The 13825-nt window shown below is 41.0% G+C and overlaps 2 protein-coding genes across 2 annotated transcripts; both read right to left on the reverse strand.

The window, feature by feature from the left end:
• Window positions 1-919: 919 nt before the first annotated feature.
• Window positions 920-3990, reverse strand: LOC134744049 (methylglutaconyl-CoA hydratase, mitochondrial). The gene is made up of 3 exons (XM_063677710.1): window positions 3488-3990; window positions 1808-2143; window positions 920-1407 (listed from the first exon to the last, which is right to left on the reverse strand). The coding sequence occupies exons 1-3, from the start codon at window positions 3756-3758 to the stop codon at window positions 1142-1144; spliced, it is 873 nt and encodes a 290-aa protein (XP_063533780.1). The 5' UTR covers window positions 3759-3990; the 3' UTR covers window positions 920-1141.
• Window positions 3991-4852: 862 nt separating this feature from the next.
• On the reverse strand, window positions 4853-13620 carry LOC134743857 (uncharacterized). Its single transcript, XM_063677484.1, has 8 exons — window positions 13598-13620; window positions 12981-13168; window positions 11560-11801; window positions 11087-11328; window positions 10078-10161; window positions 7759-7895; window positions 5688-5843; window positions 4853-5025 (listed from the first exon to the last, which is right to left on the reverse strand). The coding sequence occupies exons 1-8, from the start codon at window positions 13617-13619 to the stop codon at window positions 4861-4863; spliced, it is 1236 nt and encodes a 411-aa protein (XP_063533554.1). The 5' UTR covers window position 13620; the 3' UTR covers window positions 4853-4860.
• Between the last annotated feature and the right edge of the window lie 205 nt (window positions 13621-13825).

Consider the following 13825-nt stretch of genomic DNA (forward strand, 5'->3'; position numbering starts at 1 on the left):
GAACTTTATGCACATGCACGTCTTATGTTGCTCTGTGGTCTGTGACGGATTAATCGGTCATTGGCGTTGGACCGGCGGTGCCGATATATCCGTCATTGGCGTCCAAAAGGTTAATACATATCATCGCTACGTCTCTCACGTCTGTGACGGAGCTTTAGTCTATTTTTTTAATTACCTAACATTCGGAATTACCCGAATATATAATGTAAGGTCTAAGTTAGTTTCGTCTGTTAGTTTTACCTATAGAAACTATCGAATTTTATTTGCAATAATCAAATGAAAATCAATTTTGTTATACATAACAAAATATTTATTTATTTGCCTTTCTTAAATGCAATAACAGTGAAAATTGTTTACAAAATATATGGAATAAAAATTCAATATGTATAACATTGCACAAATGACATATCAGTCAGATAACATAACATTCAATCTAAATAACGTTGTACTTAACAAATTATTAATATTCTTCTTAAAAATAGTGAAATCATTCCTAATAACAGTAATAACTACACCATCAATACTAGTTATTTACTATACAAGTGCGAAATTCGCATCGGGTGGCGAATTTTAAAACACGACCGAATGGAATGTTCTAAATCGACACGAGTTGCGAATTGCCTATTCGCACGTGTATCGTACAACGTGTTTACAGTACATACCCTTAAAATTTTCGACGTAGTTACGTAATGCGCTTATTATAGCACAGGGTGTCGTAATGGAGAGATGTACTGTAAAAATACTGTATAATATTTTAATGGTAGTCACATAACCTATAGATAGGTAGGATGGGTTCCTTAGGTTGATTCAGATCTCAGGGATCATGAAAATGATTTTCACGATCCACGACATGACTAGGAATTTCATGATCTGCCTGATTTTACGATCAGCCGCTGACATTATATAATTACAGTTATGTTGTAATTAATTAATTAGACGTATGTAGCACTTATATGGCACCAAAGTAGCAATATAGTCTGTCAAGCAAATCTTGTCAGTAGAAAACTACTGTCTACTGACAAGATTTGCTTGACCAACTATAGTTATGAGTCATAACTATAGTATGTCATAACTATAACACTGATCTGGATCGGTTTGCGAGCAGGACAGCGCTCCGACGTGCAGATCCGATGTGAAGATTTTAGTGTCCCTTGTATACAGGTTTCCTCTTCTCAATGAACGACACCATGCCCTCAATCCGATCCTTCATAGGAATGTTCTGCTCGTAGAACTTCTGTTCCACCTCATAGCCGTCTTTGATGCTGCCCTGCACACCCTCGTTGATGGCTTGCTTGGCGCAGCGGAGGGCTATTGGAGCGTTGGGGATTATCTCCCGGGCCAGCTCTAAGGACTTCTCGTAAGCTGCATTCTTATTGCTGTTCTGTGGCACAACATGGTTTGCGATGCCTGGTAACAATTAAAAAGTATTATAAGCATTGAAAAAAAAACCGGCCAAGTGCGAGTCGGACTCGCGCACCGAGGGTTCCGTACTTTTTAGTATTTGTTGTTATAGTGGCAACAGAAATACATCATCTGTAAAAATTTCAACTGTCTAGTTATCACGGTTCATGACATACAGCATGGTGACAGACAGACGGACAGCGGAGTCTTAGTAGTAGGGTCCTGTTTTTACCCTTTGGGTACGGAACCCTTCTCCGACCTCTTCTCCGAGACCACGGGCACAACGCCGTCCTCGAAACGTCGTAGGTAAATTTAAAACTTATTTTTCGCGATTACGTTCCGCCGTTGCGAATAATAATGAGTTGAAAGAACTGTTACAATTTCAAAAATCTAGTAGTTCTCTTACCCATAGCTTTGGCTTCAGCACCACTGATAATTCTGGAAGTATAGATAAGCTCCTTAGCTATATTAGGATGGATGACCCTGGGTAGTCTCTGCGTACCCCCAGCCCCAGGAATCAGTCCCCGACCTGTCTCCACCAGGCCCAACTTTGCCGTCTCTGCAGCCACACGGATGTCACAAGCTAGTGCTAACTCCAAGCCTCCTCCGACAGCCACTCCTTCAATGGCCGCAATCGTTGGCATCGGAAGGTCCTCAATTTCAATTAATGTCTCTCTTAATCTTCGAACAAATCTGGCAACCTCTTCATCAGGCATTTTAAACCTTTCTTTCAAGTTTGCACCTGAAAATATATGTTGTGAACATTATTTCATTATTTCTTAACCTCCTAAAGCCCAGTGTCCTACCTATAGTACTTCTTCAGTTCGATATGGTTCGATAAAATTTAAACCATATTCAATTCGAACAGTTGCACTTTTGTTTCGGTAAATTTTCAAACAAATAAAAATCAACTCTGTTCCCTGCACTATAGGTTCAAATTTCAGTGGCAAATTTTGGTTGTTTCATTTGTATGGCTGGGCCTTAGGAGGACCTTGTAAACTGGTGTCATTACTAGCCAGATGACAAAATCTTGATTAACATGTTCACTGCGGCACAGATTATATAATACTATACTACTGCGGCAATTAGTATAACTCCTTTAACCATACTTTGTATCAGGTCTTTTGGCCCCATGCCGCAGTGAGTGTGTTAAAATTGTTATAAATGTAATTGTAGCACTATCAAGACTTACAAGGAGAGTGTGTTTATTTCTAACTAATCATTTCTCACAAATTTTTAAGTTTTTAAGAGTCCCCAACAAGCTCAGGCGAATTTCACCTTCCCATACAAACGGAGTTTCGTTCTCATTTTAAAAGTATGTGTTGGATTGTAAAGAAACTATGCACATACAATGACATGAGGTATATCTGCGTCTTTAATTAGTTTATATAGCTCCAGTTTATAAAACAAACGAAATAGAGCAAAAACAAGTTTTGTATGAAAAATTTAAATTCACTGTATTTTTTTAATTATGGTATCTGAAGCTACATAAACTAATTACAGACATAGATATACCTTATCCTATTCTAAGTACAAAGTTTCAGAGCAAACTAGATACAAAGATAGATATAACTCCGTAATAGATGGATACAGTCTAAGGAAAAAACGTGCCTCGAAAATCAAGAAAATTTGATTCTCGTTCAGAGGGTGCTACTAGTTTTGGCCTACAGTCGTATAGATGGCGTTGACGGTTTTGTTTGTTATTTAACAATTTTAACGCATATCAGTGAATAGTGAATTTACTGGGGTTACAAAATTTACTATGACAGTACCGCTCTAGTATAAGTTACTCTATGCTAGCTACTTGTTTTAAAATTACAGCGTAACTAATTTTGCATGGAGAACCGAGCTTGCCGGGGACCCTTCATGGAACACTACTTACTACATTTGCTGAGTTAAAAACCTATGTACATTAAACTGTTGTCGAAAAGACTAGATGTGTAGTTTTCAATCAAAAGGTACCACATTGTAGCTTGACATAAGGACGCTCTGACAGGTTATTCGTAAAAAATACAATCTAATTTCGTCCTTATGGTAAGCGACAATGTGGTACCTTTTGCTTGAAAACGTCACAGATATTGCTTACCAGCGCAGAATATCCCAGGCACCAAGCTGTACAGTATGACAACAGAAATCTTAGTATCCTCCCGCAACAGCTGATTGACCTCGCGCATAGCGTCGACCATGTCGTGGCTGAGCGCGTTGCGCGTGGCGCCGGCGTTCAGCCCATACACCGCGATACCCTTATCCTCGCCAGATAGCTTCTCGAACACTACCGGCCCTTCTGGAGCCGTCGCCAGCCCGCGCCACGGCACTTTGCATAACCGCCGCAAATTGTTCAGTCTTGTTATCAGCATCTTAGTTTACGAATTTACACTAGTTGAGCAATTTTAGAGAATTACAGATATGATATAATCTTGATATGATGACTGATAACAAAAAAGAAAGATTTTCACAAGATTTCTTAGAGCAAGAGCAAATCAGAGTGATTTGAATATCAGATAAACGTCAAAAGACCTATTTTAGATAACGCGTTATCTTTTCGTCAATGTTTTAATTAACTAAACTAAAAAATTAATCTCGTAATTTCGGATCGTAAACAAGTCAAATATATTTTTTTTACTACTAATACTACTATGGCATGGATGCGAGTCTTTTAAGCCAAACAATGTAATGTGACGGTTTTCAGGATATATATATAGTTGGTTAAACCAAATTGTGAGTAAATAAGAACAAAAAAAACTATACTCAACCTTTTCTTTTGGGTGCTAGTACTAGTCTACGACAAAGATAGTATGATTCTCTCTGTCTATGTTTGAAATGAGACAGTCCTTTGACAAACTATAGTTGGTCAAGCAAATCTTGTCATTAGAAAAAGGCACGAAATTTAAATTTTCTTTGACGATAACCCTTCGCGCCTACATTTTTTTTAAATTTGCCGCCTTTTTCTACTGACGAGATTTGCTTGACCAATCCTTCAACCTTTTTGCTCTAATAATAATTGATAATAATAAGCGCTCCATAACTCGAGCCCCGCTGGACGCTCGCTCGCCCCCAGCCCCCAGTCCACAACCACATACCCCAGTCTGTCGCGAAGTCAGCTGTGCGAGCACGTCCGTGAAATGGGGTTGGCAAGTGCCCTTTATTAAACATTTTGATCAGACACCACGTCTCCAAAGTATCAAAACTGAAATTGAACTTTATGGATATGCGCGTAGGTCTATGTTGCTCTGCATGTGGTCTGTAACGTATTAATCCGCCTTTGGCGTTGGACCTGCGGTTCGAATATATCCGTCGTTGGCGCCGGAAATGTTAAATAATTTTGCCTCAGAATTTCTAACAAAGTTGACCGTACGTTTATCCATATTCGTCTTACTTATCAAAGTAATCGCGATTTTTACGTTTAAATAAAACTATTATCATTGTCTTTTGTATTTTATTAACCAAACAACAAAAACATCAATCAAAGTCCCGGACGTCAGTTTTGAGGACATCGTCCAAATACTGCACGAGCGTGAGCATGGGGTTTGCGCGCTCGAAGGTGCTGGAGACGGTGGTTTCCAGCTCAGAGGGCCAGAGGGTCCGGGGGCTCCGGGGGATGAAGCTACGTTTAGCTTTTCGCCACTACACATGGAACATTAAAAGAGCATCCTATAGGAAAATTGTATTAGCAACGATACATTGATTGAGTGATGTCAAGTCTATAGGGCCCTCCACACTCATGCGCGAATCACGGCGCGAAGCCGCGAACGCGAGTGTGGAGCCTAGTTCGCTAATCAGCGAACTAGGCTCCACATTCGCGTTTCTTTCTTCAACTTTACCTCTCTATTTGTTTCAAATAGGACAACTAGACGAGATGGCGCTGTATGGCTCCATTGATGGCTCCGTACATTATGCGGTTAGAGTTAGACATAAGTTAGACCAAGAAGTCTGCAGAGATTTTGACAGCACACGCAGTGCCAGTGTTATTTATAACTTATTTATACGTCAGAATTTCATAGAAGTTTAAGGTTTTTTCAGGTTCAACTTTCATTAGCCAGACTCTAGCTAGTGACCCTACAAGCACTTACCAAGTGGACTTACAATAGAGATTAAGCTCTTGTGTTAAGTCTACTATCGGCTGTACACACTCGCCGAGAGCCTCTCGCCGAGTCTCGGCACCGCTCCGATCCAATCGGAGAAGCGCGAGACGAGACAAGGAAGAGCGAGACGAGAAGGGAGCAGCACCTACACACTCGTTCTCTCGGGGTCTCTCGACGTGTGTACAGCCCGCACACGATACACACCTCTCGTCTCCTCGGTTGTCGGTGTCTCCTGTTTTGCTCCATTGTGTGTACGACTGAGTATTTATTCCTGTCGTGTTGCCAGGAGCTGCCCGAATGTTCCGCATGGTGGTTATCTTCGAAGCGCCTCGTGACTCTTTTTTGCGAACTCGAATTTATCTGCAATTTAGTTACTGTTTAATAAATATGTTGAGCCATTCTACGTGAAATGCTGAAGATTGGCCTTATATTTGTATCGGAGTTTAGATAAAAAATACATCCAGTGAAGCTCAAAAATTAGAAAATTACATCTTAAATTCGCATATATCAGAAGCAACAGATCCCTAAATCAATAGTTATTTGTTATACAAGGGTGCAAAGTTGTATTTTACCAGCGAGTGTAGAATTGAAACACGAGCAAGTGAAAGGATTCTATAGTTGAACCACGAGCGAAGCGAGTGGTTCTAAAATAGAATCCTGAGCGTAGCGAGTGTTTCGACACACGAGAAGTAAAATACATTTGCACCCGTGTGTAACACAAAACTTTTCACCTCACTATAGCGAGGAAAGTGCAACATCCACAGGCGTTAGATCATCTTCATCAGTGGAATCACTAATTTTTTTACCATATTATAACAATAAACTCCGGAAATTCTGTATTTTTACGTGAGAAGTTTTAAAGTAAAAATTTTGTTGACAATGTTGACATTTCTGACGTATGAAATGTCAGTGATGCGTTTTGAAATTGTGACGACTCAACTTGTGCGTTCAGAATTTGCGCGTTATTTAACATCATTATTAGAAAACAAACGTTTCTTATGGAATTTTAAGGTTTATGACTTAAAATCAGTAAATAAAGCTAAATTTGGTATTTTTTATTAAATTCTCAAACCATTTATTTAATGATAATTAATATCGAACGAACCATTATTATGGGCGTTTTACGTTTTGTTATCTGTCAAGCTACTTAAACACGCTCCATCCAAGGTCAAATTACTTTCCCCACTAGTGGATAAAATGCGTTTTTCCCCGCTGGTTTTAAAGGATAAAAGACGGCTTTCCGAGCTAGTGAGGGGAAATAGTTATTTGTTATACAAGGGTGCAAAGTTGTATTTTACCAGCGAGTGTAGAATTGAAACACGAGCAAGTGAAAGGATTCTATAGTTGAACCACGAGCGAAGCGAGTGGTTCTAAAATAGAATCCTGAGCGTAGCGAGTGTTTCGACACACGAGAAGTAAAATACATTTGCACCCGTGTGTAACACAAAACTTTTCACCTCACTATAGCGAGGAAAGTGCAACATCCACAGGCGTTAGATCATCTTCATCAGTGGAATCACTAATTTTTTTACCATATTATAACAATAAACTCTGGAAATTCTGTATTTTTACGTGAGAAGTTTTAAAGTAAAAATTTTGTTGACAATGTTGACATTTCTGACGTATGAAATGTCAGTGATGCGTTTTGAAATTGTGACGACTCAACTTGTGCGTTCAGAATTTGCGCGTTATTTAACATCATTATTAGAAAACAAACGTTTCTTATGGAATTTTAAGGTTTATGACTTAAAATCAGTAAATAAAGCTAAATTTGGTATTTTTTATTAAATTCTCAAACCATTTATTTAATGATAATTAATATCGAACGAACCATTATTATGGGCGTTTTACGTTTTGTTATCTGTCAAGCTACTTAAACACGCTCCATCCAAGGTCAAATTACTTTCCCCACTAGTGGATAAAATGCGTTTTTCCCCGCTGGTTTTAAAGGATAAAAGACGGCTTTCCGAGCTAGTGAGGGGAAAAATAGTTTTTCATCAGACGAATTCTGACTACTTTTATTTATACATTGTTCTATAAGTACGTTTTATTGCCGCGGAATTGCATGCCCACAATATGCAATTTTGCAGCTCGCTGCTATAGCTACTGAACAGTACACCGTTCCCTAACATAAGTATCCAGTTATCCACCTTTCCATACAGCTAATGGCACGTGGGTAGTTACTAGTTACTTAAGCTGGAGAGCTTTTACTGTAGGTACCGATATCTGGAAATGGTGACATGAATAGCGCAATAAAGGTAAAGTAACTGGGTACCTTATATTTAGACGATTTCCGTATTATTTTCGACCCATGAGACTTTTTCTTTTTAAGTTTTTTGCTGCAGATAGTGGAATGGTCTTCAGAATCACTATCATATTTCACGGGTGAGACGTAATACTGCAAAATATCACCTAAAATTAAAATTCCAATATTTGAGTTTCTGAATTAGACCATAACAGGCAAGAAAAAATATATTGGCACTGATTTTGACTGGGTCAGCATAAAAACAATTATGTTATGCTAGAAATTTTCTGGTATTCCTCAAATGGCCATAGTTATATTGATAAGGTAAGTATACCCTAAAGATATAACGTTTTAGTAGTAAATCTAGAAACTGCACTGACCTATTAAAGTACAACATGGTTATAGTAAATCCGCAGCGGCATAAACGACCCACAGGAACGTCCCGCACACTGAAAACAGACAACAAGTAATCGTGGGCACAATACGGGCTACCGGCATCTAATCCGAGTATCAGATGGCCTGATGGGCCTACATAAGGATTAAGGGCGTCGGCTAGCTGGTACGGTCGCACGCAGCGGGTGAGTAGAGCGGGTTAACGAAAAAATGAGCAACGAAATGGCGGGAACGTGTGCGCGACATGGCACCCGCGTGCGTGCGCTCGCTCCGTGCACCCGCGCCAGCCAGTGGACTACCTGGCACCGTCAAGGGGGATTATGACCCACTAGTTACCACCAGGCACCAAGTAATTAATTACCTATGGTCAGGCCTCCTTCACTCGCTCAAGGCCACGCGCTATATGCCTACCGCTCGGCGTATCGTCGACGATTCAACCGACAGAGGGCCGCCGAACGCCCGCCTGAGCGCTCGCACCGCGCGTTACCGCGCCTACGCTTCGAAATGCCGAAACCACGAAATTTTTGTGCAGTAGATGGGTGTAAAAGTCAAAAAACAAAGGAAAATTTAATATTGTCTTCGGTTACCGCGATAGTTACTCATGAAATAAAACACCCGTCACCCGTTGACCACGAACGCTGTAAAGAGTTCGAAACGTCGGGATGTATTATAAATTCAATATACGCGATATAATCCGTTTTCATAGTTTTATTTCAAAGGAAAATTTGTCGTATTTACCGAGTAGTATTTTAAATCTATCTTTATGAATTTTGTCACCATTTATTTCTTTGAACATAAGTAGGTAAATCGTAAATGAAGGAGTTTTTTGAGTCAGGTGATATAATTGTTGTTTTTAAATATTTGATTGACTAATAAAAAATATGGTTGATTCGCAACATTTGTTTTATTACAATAATAACATAAGTAACAGTACAACCCTAGCGCATTCTTACGATGACGCGTTGGCACGTGACTCGCACGGCGAGCAAGGCAGTCTCGACTCTTTGTTCGCGTACTTATGGTACATTTCTTCTCGTCCTGAGCAGCAGGTATTATTATTAAGATTTTGTAGGCTATTATAGCGTAGGTATTTTCGCTTTTGTATGGGAATGATGTATCTGTTACGTAGTAACTATTTATTAATCTGTGCTATGGTAACAACTGAGAATTTTATTCTCATCTGTTCCCAGTGGTTCTGAACACTCAATATTTATCTAGGTATTTTTGTATTGAACACTAACAAAATTTTGATGGTAGAGCGGGTTAACCAAAAAAATGAGCAACAAACTAGCGGGGACGCGTGTGCGACATGGCAACCGCGTGCGTTCGCTCGCTCTGTGCACCCGCGCCAGCCAGTTGACGCCCTGGCACCGTCAAGGGGGATTATGACAGTTACCACCACAGGCACCAAGTAATTAATTACCTGTGGTAACAACTGAGAATTTTATTCTCATCTCATCTGTTCCCAGTGATTCTGAACACTCAATATTTATCTAGGTATTTTTGTATTGAACACTAACAAAATTTTGATGGTAACTACTGAGAATAAATATGGGGAATTGATGGTACGCAATTAACGTTATTGCGAGAAAAATAAATAAACAGTACGTACTCCACCATCTAATATAGGCCAACACCAACAACTTAATGCCAAGTATTAGGTGGATTGTCTGGCATTATTAGCGAAAGTTACGAGCGCCCACTAGGCAGATTTCTGGCACTCCTTGCCAGCTGTACACGCTCTTCGAGAAACCCCGAGACAAGCCGAGAACGAAGTGTGTAGCTGTGTACATACTGCTCCCTTCTCGTCTCGCACTTTCTCATCTCCTCTCGCCGGAGCGGTGCCGAAGACTCACGGCGAGAGGCAATCGACAAAAGTGTGTACAGCCTGCATCGAAATCACATCCGAAAAATTAGTGCTTAAAGGAAGAGACTGTGAATATAAAGAAGACTTACACATGCGGTTGACGCCGCGGCGCAGCGCATCGCACGCCAGGACGGCGGTGAGCAGCTGGGAGCTGTAGTCATAGTAGCAGTTTCCTGAAACCACTCTCCCTATACTAAAACGTACTATCACGCTCCGCGATTGAGTTTTCAGGGTCCTAGCTAACGGGCTAATGAATACTAACGCTATGGAATGTCCAATTTAGCTAGAACCCTAAGTGGCTCAACAATCACGGCGCGTGATACAGTCGCCATCAGATATATCGGAGTGGCCGAGGTGCTCTAAAATATCTGAAGGTGCTCTAATAGATGCTTGAGATATTTGTGAGCGACGTGGCCGCTTCGATATATCTGATGGCGACTGTAGGAACTGTTTTTTTGGCCATCTTACGAAACACAATGATCACATAACGCTTATTATCATCAATCGTTAAGAAAAATAAACCGAACTCGTTTGGTTTGCATTGACAACTGATTACCAGTCCGCCGGACGATATCAGCCTGTCAGTTAAACAAAAAGTTGACAATTCCGAACAACTGACAGGCCAGAGACTGCAGGCGGACTGGTAATCAGTGGGCCCCTTCAGTAACTTTGCTTATAGTGTTTCAACCTCGGAGTTACACACTTGTACGAGTGGCGCGGTAAATGACAATGAATAACAAATTTTAATATTTGAACGCAGAGAAACCAGTGTGTGCTTCGTCATTCATCGTGAGGATTTAGGCTGCCTTTTCCACTACGGGGGAGATGAGAGAAAACATGCAGGAATCAACCAATAGCATTGATTGTCATCCAACAGTGGGAGAAAACAACCAATGATATTGATTGATTCTCGCGCGTGTCCTCTCTCATCTGACTACTCCGCCCTCCGCTTCAATGGAAAACAACCTTAGCACATAAGTGTAACTGATCTGCGGGATTAGATCACCAACAAATATTATGTAGGTAGGTACTTAAGTAACTTCAAAAGGACTATCTAATCGGTAAAATAACTGTCAGAAAGTAATTTCAAGATCGTACCATGATTAAGTTGTATAATATGGTAAGCGAACGCAACCAGGCGGCTCCACATATAAAACAATTGATTCTCATCAACGTTCTTCCGAAGAATGTTTTGCTTGGGCCAACCCAGAGAGTCTACGCTCGCCTCCGAGTTGTGATCACCGTCAGCCATCCGGGAGTATCTCTCGAGGCTTGCCAAGTTTTCTTTAACAGTCTGTAGATGGAGCTTTATGTTTTCAGCAATAGTTCGTTGCGTGGACCTGTCAATGATAACTCTACATAGGATAGGCGTTCCAAAATTAAATTGTACAGTTGCAGTCATGCACGTGCACGCACGAACCACGCCGAAAGAGAAAGAGATAAGCTTCTTAACAAAGATTGTAACAAAGATTGCGAAAATTAATCAAAAAAACGGATTCATTCGTAGGTAATGAGATATAGTATGAGTATATAACTTATCTATAATAATATAATATCAATTGGATTGGAACCTGTCCGTAGCTTCCTTATCAACCACGCTGGATACACTATCCGCGCAGCTGGTATCTTCTTGGAAATCTTCTAAATTCTTATCCTCAATGAAGGTATTATGGGAGCCATGGTGGCTGCCCAGGCTGTTGTTGTCTTCAAAGTCGTGGAGTTCACAGAAGCTCTCGTAGAAGTCGTCGTTAGTGGTGCTGAGGCAGGTGGCTTGGCTGCGATCTTGCTTCGGGTCGCTGATATACATGCTGACCTGGAGAATTTTACTATTTTACTTAAAGCCAGAATGGTGGCGAACCAAATGAAGAAGGCATAAAATACAACAAATCAAAACTGAAAAATATTTTTCGAGCTTGACCAATGGGGACGGAACCGGTGACACATGTAGAGTGAAGACAGTTTAACACAGCCACTCGTGTAATGGGCCTTCAAGCCTTCAGTCGAACTTCAAATTCCTTGGTATACCTATAGATACGAATTGGTCACGCATTTCGCTCGATGAAAATATAAAAAAAGAGAGGAATGAAGTTACCTGATCACGGTGAGCGGCGGTCACTCCGTGAGCTGTTGGTGCTGATGCCGCTCCTGCACTGAGCGGTTCCGTAGCTGTTACTGTAGGCCTAGGAGCGGTGGGACCGTATCTCTAATTAATACCAAGTACTATTATTTATTCTGTGATACGGTTAGAATAAGACAAGTAGGTAGTCTATCTCGCGGGCGAGATACTGTCACAAGCTCCTATGCTAAGCCTACTGATGCTACTTTAGTGTTCTTTATAGCCCGCACAGGTGCCGCTCCGTGAGTTCTTGATGCAGCAGTTGTTCTTGTACCGGTTCCGAAGCTATTGCTGATGCTACTATAACGTTATGTACATACAACTCCCGTACGGATATTCTTCTTCTTTGTCGTATTCTCACGACTGACGTGACGACAGTGGACACTCTTCATCAGTGCTCTCCAAGCTGCTCTATCTTGGGCCCGTGTATGGTAGCCTACTACTCCTACTAGCATGTAATGTGGCTTTAGTCTCTAACGTAGAAGTACCTGATCAAAAAGACTACGCCAAGTGTACCGCTCCGTGAGCTCCTGATGCAGTAGTTGCTCTGGTACCAAGCGGTCCCGGAGCTGCTGGGCCGCGTCCAGCTGATGCTGCTCCAGCGTTCTGTATACTCCGGTGCAGGTCAGTTACTTCAGTTAGTTACACTAGGCATTTTTCGATTCTCGGCAACCATTTTGCGTGAAAAACGAGGTAGCGCTACTGTAACCACCACAGCTCCTCCACGAAATCTAGCAAGGTTTTCAGGTTGCTAGCTGCCTTCTTAAGTGTGCACGGAAATCCTAGGTACCTGTGCCTATATACCTGCTTGCAGTCCAGAAGAATTTGTTTCGTTGTTTCCTCAGTTTTCATGCACGTTCCATCCCATAAAGGTACCTGATCAAAAAGACTACGCCGAGCGCGCCGCTCCGTGAGCTCCTGATGCAGCAGCTGTTCTTGGACCGAGCGGTTACGCAGCTGCTGGGCTGCGTCTAGCTGGTGCTGCTCCAGCGTTCTGTACTGCTCGTAGAGGTACCATGAGCGCATACGGTCGGTCTTCTTGCCATGTGCATGCAGTTGTAGATCTACAAGACATTTTAGCATCAGGTGCCTTAGGTGGCAGTCGTCCTAGCCTCGCTCGTGAAAGGGCCCTTAGGCCCCATTAGCACGAGAGCTTAAAAAGCGTTGCGTGTGCGACGCACTCATAAGTAAGAGCGAGAAAGCGATATCTCTTTCTCGCTCTTACTTATGAGTGCGTCGCACACGCAACGCTTAAGTTTTCGTGCTAATGGGTCCTCACAGCAGTCTCAGCCTCAGAATAATGATTTAGTCATTATTCTGAGGTCACAGCGGTTGCCAATGTTGCCATACGACAGGATTTCCAATGAAATGTTACGATTTTTGGTCCTTTGTCAGGATTTTTAGGGTGTGTTCTAACTTTTGTCTGGATATAGATAAATAAATATAATTGTAGAAGTATATAAGTAGTTTGATAAAACCTTAATAAAACTTACCTAATGAATCTAGAAAATCCATCCAAATAGCTACTGTTAATGTTTACACTGAAAGTATGCCTTGGTTTATCTAAATAAATATAACATTGTTAAAATAAATATAATTACGTTAAAAAATATCTAAAATACAATGTGCTTTACATTTCTTCTGACACTTATTACTCTAATAAATAGCACACGTCAAATATTTGGTAGAGTTCCGCAGATATTGAGCTAAAACCTTATTAC

Source organism: Cydia strobilella, chromosome 9 (assembly GCF_947568885.1).
Source record: "Cydia strobilella chromosome 9, ilCydStro3.1, whole genome shotgun sequence".
In the NCBI taxonomy this organism is placed as follows: Eukaryota; Metazoa; Arthropoda; class Insecta; order Lepidoptera; family Tortricidae; genus Cydia; species Cydia strobilella.